Source organism: Ambystoma mexicanum, chromosome 9 (assembly GCF_040938575.1).
Source record: "Ambystoma mexicanum isolate Mex_15411 chromosome 9, UKY_AmexF1_1, whole genome shotgun sequence".
Classification (NCBI taxonomy): domain Eukaryota; kingdom Metazoa; phylum Chordata; class Amphibia; order Caudata; family Ambystomatidae; genus Ambystoma; species Ambystoma mexicanum.
In genome coordinates this window covers 1430651760-1430665491 of record NC_090931.1, presented here as the reverse complement: position 1 = coordinate 1430665491, position 13732 = coordinate 1430651760, and the positions used below count along the sequence as shown (strand labels likewise).

The following is a 13732-nucleotide window of genomic DNA, read 5'->3' as shown; positions in this document are numbered from 1 at the left end:
ATTTCATCAGAATGACATATTTACATAGAAGCTCATCTTTATTTTTCATTAGATTGTTGGAAAAGATTAGTTGCACCTCATGAAGGGACTGTGGGTCCTGAATCGTGTGGTGTCAATGTGGGAGCATCTCATTGGGGAAAAACATTTTCTGTTGATGTAGTATTGCTCTGATTGAACACAGAATTGTTATCTATACAGATGTGCACACTACTTTTTTTCTTGTGTATAATGTATGAATATTAAGTTCAATGTATTTTTGTTTCTCTTCTGTTTGAACAATTGATCATGATACTGTTTGTTTTAGGAACACATTTATAACATAAAGCATTATGTTGAAGAATTATCGATTTCGTATTTACTTTTGTGATGTCATGCAATTAGTCTTTTTGGTTTTAAAATCTAAAGTATTTGTGAAGGGGTTTCTCGCCTAGATAGGAGTGACTGGATGACTCATCAGTGACATTAACTGTGGTGTTTTGAGTTTATTTCTTTGCAGCAAGAGACCTACACCTGAAAATATTTTAGAATATTTCTAATTAGTAGTCTGTCAACTTGCAATGTGAAGTGAAAATTAGTATTCCACTCTAGTGGAATACTGATTTGGATATGATCTCGTAGAACTGGCAGTCTGTTTTTTTTGGTTTGGATCTGCCTCAAAAGTGGGCCACCTAACTCCGCAGACTGAGCAGGTGCTTCATCCCTCCCCACAATTACTGAACGTGAACACTTGGTTCCTGAGGAACTAGCCTTCGTCCATCTGCATAGTTTAGAGCAGAAATTTAAAGTTGGCTGCGGCCAGAAAGGGATCCACAAGAAAAGCCCATTGAGCTCCTGATTAGAACATGAGCTGACTTCTGGCCTCACCGTCTTGCCATTTCTCGCCTCTACAGATCAGGACTTGTGAGCACTAGCTCCCTGCAATGTGTTTATTTAGATAACAGCTGAAGTCCTGTACTTTATCTAAACACTCAATTCAGCATTGTTTTGAAGGTCTTTGCTTAATTTGGTTTTAGGTGCATTGATGCGCAAACCTTCTGAAACTTTGGCTACATGTGGTATTGATTTGTTGACTTGGCTGGCTTTTTGGTTGCGATTACGTCAGCAGGGAGAGTTGGAGTGCTCTAAGCTCTTTCGTCAAAGGAATTTTACACCCTTTTCATCAAGGATAAGAAGTTTCCTCAAACTGCTCCTTCCTATTGAGGACCATATCTAAATTAGTTTTGAATCCGGCAATCTTCCTTAGTTTCTCACTTTAGGCTCCTTCATCTTTAGCAAAGGAGACTTTATACAATTTGGATCTCTCAATGAAGTTCTGCATGGAAGGTACAGAACAGTTTCGGAGATGGCACCAATTGTTTATAAAGCATGGTGGCAACAAGTCAGCCAAGGCCAGTATTGCTAAGTTGTTGCATAGTAAAAGCATATGACTTGCTGGGGCTTGAGGCGCCACAAAAACCTTTTGCTGGGCAAAGGTAGCATCAGTGGCCTTTTAAGGGCATTTAATCTATTTATCAAATTTGTAGGGTTTTCGCTTGGCTACTCCCTTTGATTTTTTTGCAAAGTTTTCTTTCAATGAATTTTCAAGAAGCGATGCTTCCTTTGGCCAAGATATGCTTCACAACTTGTTAGCTTGACGTTCTTTGTTATATGCAATCTACTCCACCCTCCAAGTGCTCTTTAGTCGGTCCCAACCACTTGGGAAAGAGGTAGAGCAGGATGATGGAGAAATGATTCAGGTTCTTAGTCTAATGGAACCGGGTGTTGGTTGGTGATGTGAGGGTGGGGACCTGCATGCAGGGGGGTGCATGTGTGTGAAGACTTCCAAAACATTCCAAAGATTTTCTGAATGTTTTTCTGCCAGCTTTTCTAACCTGTCTACCGATACAGGCTATCTCAACTTGTTGTGAAGGAGGGAGAGCAAAGACTAGGAACCACAAATGGACACTTCATATTTTACTTACCTGTGAAATTACACCACATGCATATTTAGAGTATGGTTTGATTTCTTTTTTTTTAGGCCACTTCATTGTTAGTGTTTTGTAGCTTTGAAGACTTATGCATTGACCCCTTAAGTGCTTTAAACTATTTAAGTGGCTCTCTTGAACCTGCATCCTACTGGGCTGTCTTATTCTGACCCTTTCAGACACTTCATTCATTAGAAATACTTATTGTTCGTTCAGACTTTCATGATTTATGGGTTTTGTATGCCTTTTGGAAGGTTGTTTTAGTCTTGATTACTCGTTTGAGTTCACTCTGATCTGTGAACATTAACCCAGTGAGTAATTCAGTATTACATTTTTATTCACAGAATTCAATAGCTCCCTTCTGGATAGTGAGGACTCTGGGAATGAGGACATTTTTGATATGGAATACACAGATGCTGAAACAGAAGATCTGAGGAGGAATGCAAAGGTATGTATTCCAGTCATGCTGAAAGCTGAATCAGGATTGTGCATTTGTGTTGCAGTGGAGGTTATAAGTAGAATTGAAGGAAAGACATTATCACTGAATATCAATTAACCACAAACAATACACAATGCCTTCACATTTCATTTTCAAAATTGAACTAATTTGAAGTCTAGGATGTTTTCTTTTATTGGCGTTCAATGCATGTTTTTCGTTTTGTAAGAAGACACTAATATACTTTAAATTGAATTACTAAATTTGAAAACTTGCTTCAAGAGCAACTAGTCAACAATCTGCGTATCTGTGTAGAATATAAAGATCATGGCTGTGGCCAGAAGAGTCCACAAGAAAATAGGAAAGCAAGTGGTTGCAATTTTATTGGTCACTGGATCAGAACAGAAACTCACGTCTGGCATTGTTTTAAAAAAAAAAGTAATATTGTTTTGCAGGGGAACCAACTGTGTATGCCGATTCTTTGTAGATCCCCCCCCAAGTTGAACTAGGGGTGGAAAAAGCAAGGGGAATGAGAGGTATGATCTGAACCTTAGACGGCTTTGTGCATTTAGAAAAAGTTGAGTGGGGCAAGAAGGCAAGTGCAATAAAACAATAAAAATACATAGCAACATGTGCAAAAGCCAGGGAGACATTTAGAACACGTGTGCAAAGTGCCACAAGATGGAGACCACGACTTAAGGTCTAATTCACCTGTACATTAATGAGTCTGTGATATCCTTGGCCATAGCCAACATTCAGCTCAAGAGTTAAAGGAGAGTTGGAGAAATGTCTCCAATGGATTATTGAACTGAATGTGTTTGTCTAGTCCATTTAAGGAAATGAGGGGCGGGGGGAGACTCATTCCAAAGGGATGCTCCCTTACTGTCCAGCAGCCAACCACCACAATTGTTTTTACTTGTCCTGTCACAGTAAGGGTGAAAGATAGATGGCTCCAGAATATTTCTGTGGAATGTAACCAGGTCCTGACCTCCATGATGGACATGGATTTGAAAACAACCCACCATTTCACAGCAGGCCAATGCACAGATGGGGGGGGGGGGGGGGGGCTTGAAGCTGCAACCCATTGTACCCCAACTGAGTCTCACTACTCCCCTTCCACCAACTCTCCCCCCCCCCCCCCCGACAAGAACTACAAACAGAAACCACAAAGAAAACCACAACCTTAAAACTAAACAAACAAAAAAGCAAGCCCAACAAAAACTCGGAAAAAGCAGCAAAGTAAAGAGACAAGATGATGCCACACCAGAGAACAGGAAGGCGTAAGAGAAAACTAGGAGAAACAGAATAAAACCACAGCAGGTCAACCCCCCACCAGATAGCAGCACCGCAATGGAGCCCACATCCATAAGTGTTGGGTAAGATTGTCATTTCATTGAGATCCTCCTGGCCTGTGTCAACCCAGAACCTTTTCCTTGAACTTGGTAATTATTTTACCTTGTCCCTAGGTGAGTGGGAATCTTTTTCTCCTCACCTAGTCTTTTTTTTACTTTTTTAAATGTGACCTTTTTATCTCGCCATAGTGTGTGATTGGAGTTAGTTTCCTATAACCTTGGTTGAACTGTAATCTACTATGGCAGTACACAGCATTTAAATAGTGGTTTCCTTTTAATTCTGATTTCTTGGGCGAACTACTGTTCCCAAGAAGTAAAGTGGGATTTGCATCCCCTTTACATTTGTTATGAGCCAGCACACCCCACCTTATGTGGAGTGCTGGGGGATACAATGTATCCCCCTTCTTACCCAGTAACATTTTTGTTACAATTGCAAGTTTACTTGAATGGCTTGTGGCAGGAGTTTTACCTTAGTGCCTTAAGACTTAATACTTACAGACTGTTAAATCAACCACGGTAATGCACAGAAGGGGCACCATTCTGCTAGAATGGTGGGCTCCTTTTTTGCCACTTCATGTTTACTGGTTTCTGATGTCTTCCCCAGCCTTTCTAGGCAGGTACGATCAGTGGAAATGTTGTCTTCGGCAGGAATCCACTTGCCCAGGCCTAATGCTGGAACACAATATAGGGAGCCTTCTCTGAAGTCACTAAACACTTTTAACTAACTATAAAGCTAATACTTACTTGTTAAAGAAGATGTACTCTGGAACTATGTCTTTCCTGCAGCTGAACCCTACTCTGACCTGCCTACAGCTGGCTCCTAGACCACTAGCGCCTCTTCTGCCTCTGAGAAAACTCAAGCTATAGACTAGGGATGGACTTTGATGATAAGGATTCGGTCTGGAAGTTGTAACAATATAAAAGTACTGATCAGTTAGTGTTGTAACTGTAACAATTGCTAGTGCATGCCACTACTATTTAAGCAGTTGCACGTAAAAGTATACAACTTGCTTTACTAACTTTGAATGGTGTTTCCCAAATTCTGAAAGGTAATAAGCGTTGGTAATGTTAGTATTAACTGAATGAGTGTAAAGGCTCACCAATAGGATTTACCTACCTTGAAATAAATTCTTACTGTACCATTCCGATTTGCTTTTCCTGCTCTGCTTTATACAGAGCTGTAACAGTCCCAGAGTTGATACTTGGCTTTGAGTTGCTTGTCGCCCGTCTTAAAAGTATATAGGCCTTTCTCACCTTGAATAGCTTCTGCTTGTAACACTGGGTTGTGCTTCGCTTAATTTGGTGCCATTCTAAAATAGTTTCACAAACATCTTACCTTTAGAAACTGTATTATACGCTTCTTAAAAGTATACTGTGTATAACTAGTTATTAGGTGGCAGATATGTAGCAATAGGTGAATTACTTATCTTGAAATACATTGTGTTAAAGTGTAATTTGGTTTTGCTTTCCCTAATTTGCTTAGTGCATTCTAAAATAGTTAGCATGTGTATACTTATCATTTAGTAATTTGAGGCTCCTCCAGAAAGTATGAGTTGTTTTACTAGCTCTGAACTGAGTTCTGAAAAGTAATGCTGCAAGCTGTATAATTCTAACAGGGTTGTTTGTGATTGCTATAACTGAGTCACTGCATGACTGACAGGGTCTACTACCTTTGAATTACTGATATTCTAAAAGTATTTTTTAGTCCCCCTGAATAGCGGACTGCCATTCTGAATGGGTTTGAGGTTTGACTCACCTCGACTATTGATTGTATTCTCAAGGTTATACTTTGGACTGTATCCCATAATTGAGTTGGTTTTTATGGTTGATTGTATGGTATGTTATAGTACTTATGTCCCCAAGATTTATCTGGGCCTACTTGTGTTTAAATAAACCATTTATTCTCCAGCATGGGGTCTGGCATGGATTCACATGCTCATGAATATTCCCCGTCAGGCTGGGAATCCTCGGTAAAGAAAAAACCAGTATCAGTTTCGTTTCTGATCTGTCTTTCGTAGTAGTAACCAATCACTGGTCTCTGCGTCATACTGACCACAGCCAATGACTGCCCTCTACCTAAGCCCCGCCTCTGGCAGCCATCTTCAGATTTTTACCGCACGTTCATGTGTTGGGATCCTCGTGCTATTGCTCTCGAGCGTTAGTGCTTATTTTCGCGCTTTTTTCTCAAAAACTTCAATTTTTTCGGTCAAAAGAGCCTCAAGCTCCACCGATCCTACATCCGATTAACGGGGACCCGTGTCGGATTCTTCTACGCCCCTCAAGGGTGAAGATTTCGTCGAGCTACGCTTCGGAGGACTCCAGAAGCTTCTCAGGCCCGGTCTCGGAGATGGCCCAGGAGAAGGGAAGCTCGACGCCCGGAAAGCTGTTCAGGGTCTGCCCTGGATGCCAGCTGCAGAACATCTTTAAGGAAGACGAACATTCTTTCTGCCTTTACTGCCTTCATGAGGACAAGACGCACGTGGAAAAGGACTGTGCGTTTTGCGGCAACTTGTCGGAACGGACCATGAAGGACCGCCATCAACGTCTCGCCAACTGGCTGCAGGGTAAGAGCCCGTCTGGCGAGAAGAAGAAGAAATCGGAGCGGTCTTCTAAGACCTTTGAGGGCGCCCCGGCGACGGGGGCCCAACATAAGGCTAAGAACCGCGAGTCCGCTGGCACCGGGAGCGCCGAACGGTCGGGCTCTTCGGGCGTCAGGCAGGGCGCACCCTCCCCGGCACCATCAACCACGAGCCAACGCTCTGGGTCGGGTAAGAGGAAGGCCGAGCACCCGGCGAAGCTCCTGGAGAGGCCCCGGTCGAGCTCCAAGGCAGAGGAGGAGCGTGGCAGTGCCCCCTCCCTCAAGGATAAGGCGGTGAGCGCACCTAATGTGGTGAAGGCCTTGATCCATCCGGCCAAGCCCTCTATCGAGAAAGTCGCGGCGGCCCTGGCTCAGCCTGTGGAGGCTACAACAGTGGTGGCGACCTCGGGGCCCAGAATCTCCCTGCCTCCTCGGAGGGAGTCTTCTTTTGTGCCCATTGACAGAACCCCCGTGAAACTCCCCGTGGGGAAGAAGAAGGGGGGGCAGGGCGTCGTCGTAGATTCGACCTCAGCCTCAGAGGAGGAGCTGATCGAAGTCTTAAGCCACGGCCTAGGCGTGGAAGAAGACCAGCCCGTCGGAGTGGACCCCGACGCAAGTGACGATGACATCGTCGAGGATACCGACGGGGCCCCTGCTCGCCCGTCGGATTCTCCTCTGCCAGCGCCGCAAGACAACTCGGCGGCCATTTTGTTGGCCATACAGTCCTTATGCTCCGAGATAAGGACGAGGCTACCATTACCGACGGAGGAACCTCTACCGTCGGGGGATCCAGAACCGGCCCCGCCCGACGAGATCGGATCGTTCCATGCCATGATCTCCAGGGCGTCCGAGATTTTCCAACTCTGCCCTGAGGAGAAGAAGAAGGAAGGCTTCCTTTATCAGCGGCGCGAGGCCAAGAGGAAGACGGTCCTCTCTGTGCCTCTGTTGGACGACATCTGGGATGAGGGCCTTACGCTCCTCAAGAACCCCTCCACGACGCCAGCTAGAAGAGACCGGTACGAGAAAAAGTACCGGGTCCCGGACACGGCCCCCCTGTGCCTCCGGGCACAGCCTACCCCGGATTCCGTCGTCTCCGCGGCGGCCAGGAAGAAAGCGGGGGGGGGGTGCGGCCTCCACATCGACTTCCCCGCCGGACGGCGAAGGAAAGAAATTGGATGCGATGGGACGCAGAGTCATCTCGTCGGCAGCGACGACGATTAAAGCGGCCAACGCCTTGGCGATCGTGGCTCGCTACGACAGGGAGCTCTGGTTCAAGATGGCTCCCCTGCTGGATTTTCTGCCGGACGACAAGAGGGCGGAGGCCCTGGAGATCCTGCAGGAAGGTGAGGTGGCCTCCGACCACGCCATCACCGTGGCGACGGACATCGCCGACACTGGGTTCCGCCAGTTGGGCAACAGTGTTTGCCTTCGGCGTCGCGGATGGCTCAAGGCGACGGATTTCCGCCAAGACGTCCAGACCAGAGTCCTGGACATGCCCTTCGACGGGAACAACCTGTTTGGGAAGGCTGTGGACGACTCCCTTCAGGCCATTAAGGCGGACACCGAGACGGCCCGGGCCCTCGGAACCCTGCAGCAACGACGGATGCCCTTTCGGAGCGGCGGAGGCAAGGGCGCCTCCAAAGGTTCCAGCGGCGGTTTCACTTCCTACCGTCAAGCGGCCCGCTCGTCATCGCAAGAGGCCTACAGAGGACGAGGCAAGTCTGGTGGACCCCGCCGTCGTCGCCAAGGAGGCCAAGGCAGCAAGGCCGCGTCCAAGCAGGATTGAACCGGCCGCGGAGTCGGGCCCCCACCGAAGCACCCCGGTGGGAGGCCGGCTGGCGAACTTCGTCGGCGCGTGGGAGTCCATCTCCACCGACCGTTGGGTGCTGGACGCTCTGGCCCGGGGACACGCACTCGAGTTTCAGAAAAGATGCCCGCGTGTACCCCCCGTGACCAGGAAAGAACTTCACGTTCCTCAACTCCTTCTGGAGGTAAGGGCGATGCTCAGAAAGGGCGCCATCGAACTCGTCCCAAAGAGGCTCCGGGGCTCCGGAGTCTACTCAAGATACTTCCTCGTGAAGAAGAAGACAGGGGGATGGCGCCCCATCCTGGACCTGCGACGCCTGAACAACTTCATCAAGGCGCAGAAGTTCCGGATGGTCACCCTCCAGCACGTCCTAGGCCAGCTGGAGGAAGGAGACTTCCTATCGTCGTTGGACTTGGAGGATGCCTACTTCCACGTCCCCATCCTGAAAGGGCACAGAAAATTCCTCAGGTTCGTGGTCCAAGGGCGCCACTACCAGTTCAAAGCCCTCCCCTTTGGACTACGGTCGGCACCCAGGGTATTCACCAAGTGCCTCGCACCGGTGGCGGCGCAGCTGCGCCGCGAAGGGATCCACGTCTACCCCTACCTGGACGACTGGCTCATCCGCGCCAAGACGAGGGAGCTCGCCGTGGCCCACACGGCAAGGACCGTCCAACTTCTCACGGACCTGGGATTCGCCGTGAACTACGCCAAATCCCACCTGGTACCGGCTCAAGACGCACTGTTTTTGGGGGCAAGGCTCAACACAGTGTCCCTTCTGGCCTCCCCTTCGGAGGAGAGGACCAGGACCATCTTGGGCAAGGTGCAACGGATGTTGGTGGCCGACGCGGCCAAAGTGAGGTCCGTCAAGTCCCTCCTCGGAATGATGTCTTCCTGCATCTACCTCGTGCCCATGTGCAGGCTCCGGATGCGCCCGTTGCAGGAATTCCTGGACGCGCGCTGGATCCAGACGACGGGCAGCTTCGAGGAGAGGATCAAGCTCGACGAGAGCTTCCGACGAGCGATACGGTGGTGGGGCACCCGCGCGCATCTGATGGCGGGCATGGACTTCCAGACCCCAGCCCACCAGGAGACAGTGACCACGGATGCCTCCCTGGAAGGGTGGGGAGCACACACCGAAAATCTGCACGCAAGAGGACTTTGGCTCCCGACGGAGAAGTCCCTGCACATCAACGTCCTGGAGCTCCGTGCAGTGTTTTGGGCCCTCAGGTCATTCCTTCCGTCCCTCAAGGGCAAGGTGGTGAGGATCTTCACGGACAACACCACCACCATGTTCTACATCAGGAAACAGGGCGGAACCAGGTCCCCGGCGCTGTCCAAGGAGGCGCAGGACCTGTGGCATTGGGCCATCGCCCAAGGGATATTTCTGGTGCCGTTTCATCTGGCAGGGATAAAAAACACCATCGCCGACTCACTCAGCAGGGAGCTGCGCTCGTGCCACGAGTGGGAACTACGGCAGGATCTAGTGGATCGCCTCTTCCGACGGTGGGGCGCACCCCAGATCGACCTGTTCGCGACGGCGACGAACACCAAGTGCCGGAGGTTCGCCAGCAGGTTTCCCCAGGCGAGGAGCATGGGCGATGCTTTTTCGTTCCCCTGGGAGGGCCTGTTCCTCTACGCGTTCCCTCCCCTGCCCCTGCTAATCCGGCTCATCAATCAGCTCAAGAGGTCACGGTGCAGGATGATCCTCGTCGCACCTGCGTGGCCGAGACAGATTTGGTTCCCGGACCTTCTGGACTTGTCAGCGTCCCCGCCAATCAAGCTGCCGGCGGACGCGGATCTACTCTCCAGGGAAGGAGGCGCCATCCTCCACCACGACCCCAAGTCGCTGAACTTGCAGGCCTGGCTCCTGCAGCGCTAGAGTTCGGAGGATACGACATACCGGCCGACTGCAGAGAGGTTCTTGCAAAGGCCAGGGCGTCCTCGACTCTAAAGTGCTACGGACACAAGTGGAAGAGGTTCTCTGTCTGGTGCCGCGCACAGAAGATCAACCCTCTACGGATTACGGCTCCCCAAGTACTGCCGTACCTGCTGACGCTGGCCAAGGCTGGATTGGCACACGCGTCCATCAAGATTCATCTTGCTGCGATCTCCCGATACACCAGAACCACGGGGCGGACGTCCTTGTGGTCTCATCGTCTGGTGAAGGAGTTCATGAAGGGACTATTCAGATCGTTCCCGCCGGTGAAGGCTCCGGCCCCGGCGTGGGAGCTCAACGTGGTGCTGACCAAGCTCATGGGACCTCCATTCGAGCCTCTACACTCGGCCCCGTTGAAGTTTCTGTCGTGGAAAACAGCGTTTCTCGTGGCCATCACCTCCGCACGACGGGTGGGAGAGATCCAGGCCCTTTCCTGCAAAGCTCCGTATTTGACTTTCCACGCCACGAGGGTAGTGCTCAGGACGCACCCCTCCTTCATGCCCAAGGTACCGTCGGACTTCCATCTCAACGAACCCTTGGTGTTACCTGTGTTCTTCCCGTCGCCTTCGTCGCCGGCTGAGAGGACTTTGCACTCGCTGGATGTGGCTAGAGCGCTGAAGTTCTACGTGGACCGCACGAAGTGCTTTCGGAAGACGTCACAACTTTTTGTAAACTTTGGACCTGTTAATCAAGGGAAGGCTCTCTCGAAGGCTTCCATCTCCAGATGGCTCTCCGGCTGTATTATGTACGGTCACCGGTTGGCAAACCGACCGCTGCCTGGCCGTCCGAGAGCCCATTCCACCAGAGCGATCGCAGCTACCACGGCGTTCCTATCTGGTGTGCCCCTGCTGGACATATGCAGGGCTGCTACGTGGAGGTCGACGCACACCTTCACGAAATTCTACTGCGTCGATCGGGATTCCAGGGAGGAGTCCAGGGTCGGCCAAGCAGTGCTGCGCAACCTGTTGGCCTGAGGTGAGCCTGGTGAGGAGGTAAGATGCTTAATGTTGAGTTTGATGTAATGCTTAATGTTGAGCCTTTGCCACCTCCCGTGGTTGTGCATGTGTGTACTGCTATGTATTCTTTATTCATGAGCATGTGAATCCATGCCAGACCCCATGCTGGAGAAGGAACAAGTTACTTACCTGTAACTGTTGTTCTCCAGCATGGGTCTGGCATGGATTCACATGCGAACCCTCCCGCCTACCCCTCTGCGGCTCTTCACTTGGTCATACTGCCACTTCACGTGCTTCCAAATCTGAAGATGGCTGCCAGAGGCGGGGCTTAGGTAGAGGGCAGTCATTGGCTGTGGTCAGTATGACGCAGAGACCAGTGATTGGTTACTACTACGAAAGACAGATCAGAAACGAAACTGATACTGGTTTTTTCTTTACCGAGGATTCCCAGCCTGACGACGGGGAATATTCATGAGCATGTGAATCCATGCCAGACCCATGCTGGAGAACAACAGTTACAGGTAAGTAACTTGTTCCTTTGTTTACAATACATTGTGTTTCAGTGTTTCCTTAAACAATATATATGCTCCAATATCTTTGTATGGAGTTACAGCGTTCTCTACCTCCCTAATATCCGCCTGGCTGCTCTGCCCATGCTACTCCATTCTCGAATGGTACAGCCTTATACTAAGAGTGAAGCTTAAAGGCATGCCTCAGATGGGTTTTTATGAAGTCTTGGCAGGACTTTAGAAAAATTGTCCTGCCAATAAGCACGACAGAAGAGAGCAAACTTTTTTTTTAAAAAAAGCAAAAATCATTATACCTCACACCACACGCTGCTATGGATGACTCGCCAGATGACCGGCAGGATACCAGAACCTCACAGGAAAGAGCAGAAACATACGGAAGGAGAAGTATGGAGTGAAGGTGTAATTTTCCATCTATCACCAAAGGGCCTGCAGCAACTAGATACAGAAGAGGAGTCAGAAGAAGTAATCTACCCAATACGAAATCTAGCCGACCTACTCGATGACAAAGCAGACTTAACGGAACACCCACATCCTAAGGATCAGGAAAATCACCAACAAGACCACACAAAGGCGAAAGCATGAACAAAACAGACTATAAAGAAAAGAAATGCACTGCAATCTAATCAACGGAAGATCAGTGTCCAAACATGCAAGAGAGATATACATATACTCTGCGATGGTTGTCAACTACAAAGTTACAGTACACCGCTGTCTACCCGAAAACCTCTAATGCTTACAGGTAACCAAAAAAGGAAAAAGTGGAGGACCGGCAGTAGCCTACAAAGAACACCTAATAACAGCTGAAAGACTGAAGATCCCGAAATGCAAATCCCTCATCCTTCACCTGACATCGGACCCACTAACCTCACATTCATACTCATCTATATGGCATTGTGCCGAAAGCTCGTAAATAAAAAGCAGAATGAGCTTTTTATTGCCCATTCGGCGCGGGGGAAAAAACATGCCTCATGATGCTGAGCAAGGGGATCGGGGGTTGCTGGGGTGTCCCTGCATGCATCAATTGTAAAGCGGGGGACAAAAAGGCACATTCGCAAAAGCTTGAGCAAGTCTGCTCCGCTCTTTTGTAACTCCAGCTTTTCCAATACGATCTTTTAACCTAGATCCCATCTATAGACTACCAACCTACGACACAGCCTTCATAAACACCTTCGAAGAAGCCGTCACAAACCTGGCCATCAAAATTATGATTACTTGATCATCCCCAGGAATTTCTACATATGGTTTGAGGAAGGGAATGCACACTTGCAGAGATCACTAAGCAGCTTGAGACAATGAGACTACGAGAGATGGTGAAAAGCGACACACTCTTGATGCAACCTTTGCCAATAAAGACCAACCATGCCATCAATACAAATACTATGGAGTGAACACCCCATACCGATTGTGATCCAACTACAATCAAAAGCATCCAAACTGTAGCAAAAGTATGTTTTTTCTAAAGTCCAACTGGGGTTAGGCTTCAACCTCTAATAAAGGCCTGTACTAACCAAGTTGGTAAAGAGGCAGAGCAGCCAGGCTGATCTTAAATGGGAGGAATGTGAGCTGTAGAGCAGTACAAATTGGCATATACACAGATCCAGGAAACACTAAAGTTATATCAAAATATTTATTTTATAAATACAAAGGCACACAAGCAATTCTAAAACTAATAAGATTCAAATAAAAATGGTATAATATTGGGAAAGGAACAATAATGCAGGTGAGTAACCATGTTCTTTTCATATCCTCACACAGTGACTTCTGTTAAGGTCAGTAAAAGCCTGTATATGCATCACTGTTGTAATATTCAGTTTCAGGGGAAGGAAAGTGTAGTCGGAACACAGCTTACAACTGCTAAGTAACAATGTAACACTCCAACAATGGTTTTGGCAGTTTGTTTCCTAACTAGAAATTAGTTCACAGTTTAAGTTGTGGATGAATAAGCATTGCCAAGCCAGTAGGGTCAAGGAGATGGCCTTTTGGGGAGCCAGCAATGCCATAGTCAAATGGACCCCACACGTTCTGATGACAATCTTCTGGGAAAAGTAACAAGTCAGATGTTCATGTAGAAAGCACAGGAGCTCAAAAGCCTTCCTGTAGGTATAAAGGCTGCAAGACCTGCACAATAGAGTTGAGGTCAACTCCCAAAGCACTGAAAATGGCCTAAGGTAAG

The 13732-nt window shown here is 48.5% G+C and overlaps 1 protein-coding gene across 3 annotated transcripts in view; it reads left to right on the top strand.

The window, feature by feature from the left end:
- USP37 (ubiquitin specific peptidase 37) overlaps window positions 1-13732 on the top strand; it is a 724569-nt gene that overhangs the window by 561965 nt on the left and 148872 nt on the right. For all 3 annotated transcript variants that reach the window (XM_069616844.1, XM_069616843.1, XM_069616845.1), the window contains one exon: window positions 2309-2412. In XM_069616844.1, coding sequence (XP_069472945.1) covers window positions 2309-2412 — 104 coding nt within the window. The remainder of the gene's footprint in view (window positions 1-2308; window positions 2413-13732) is intronic.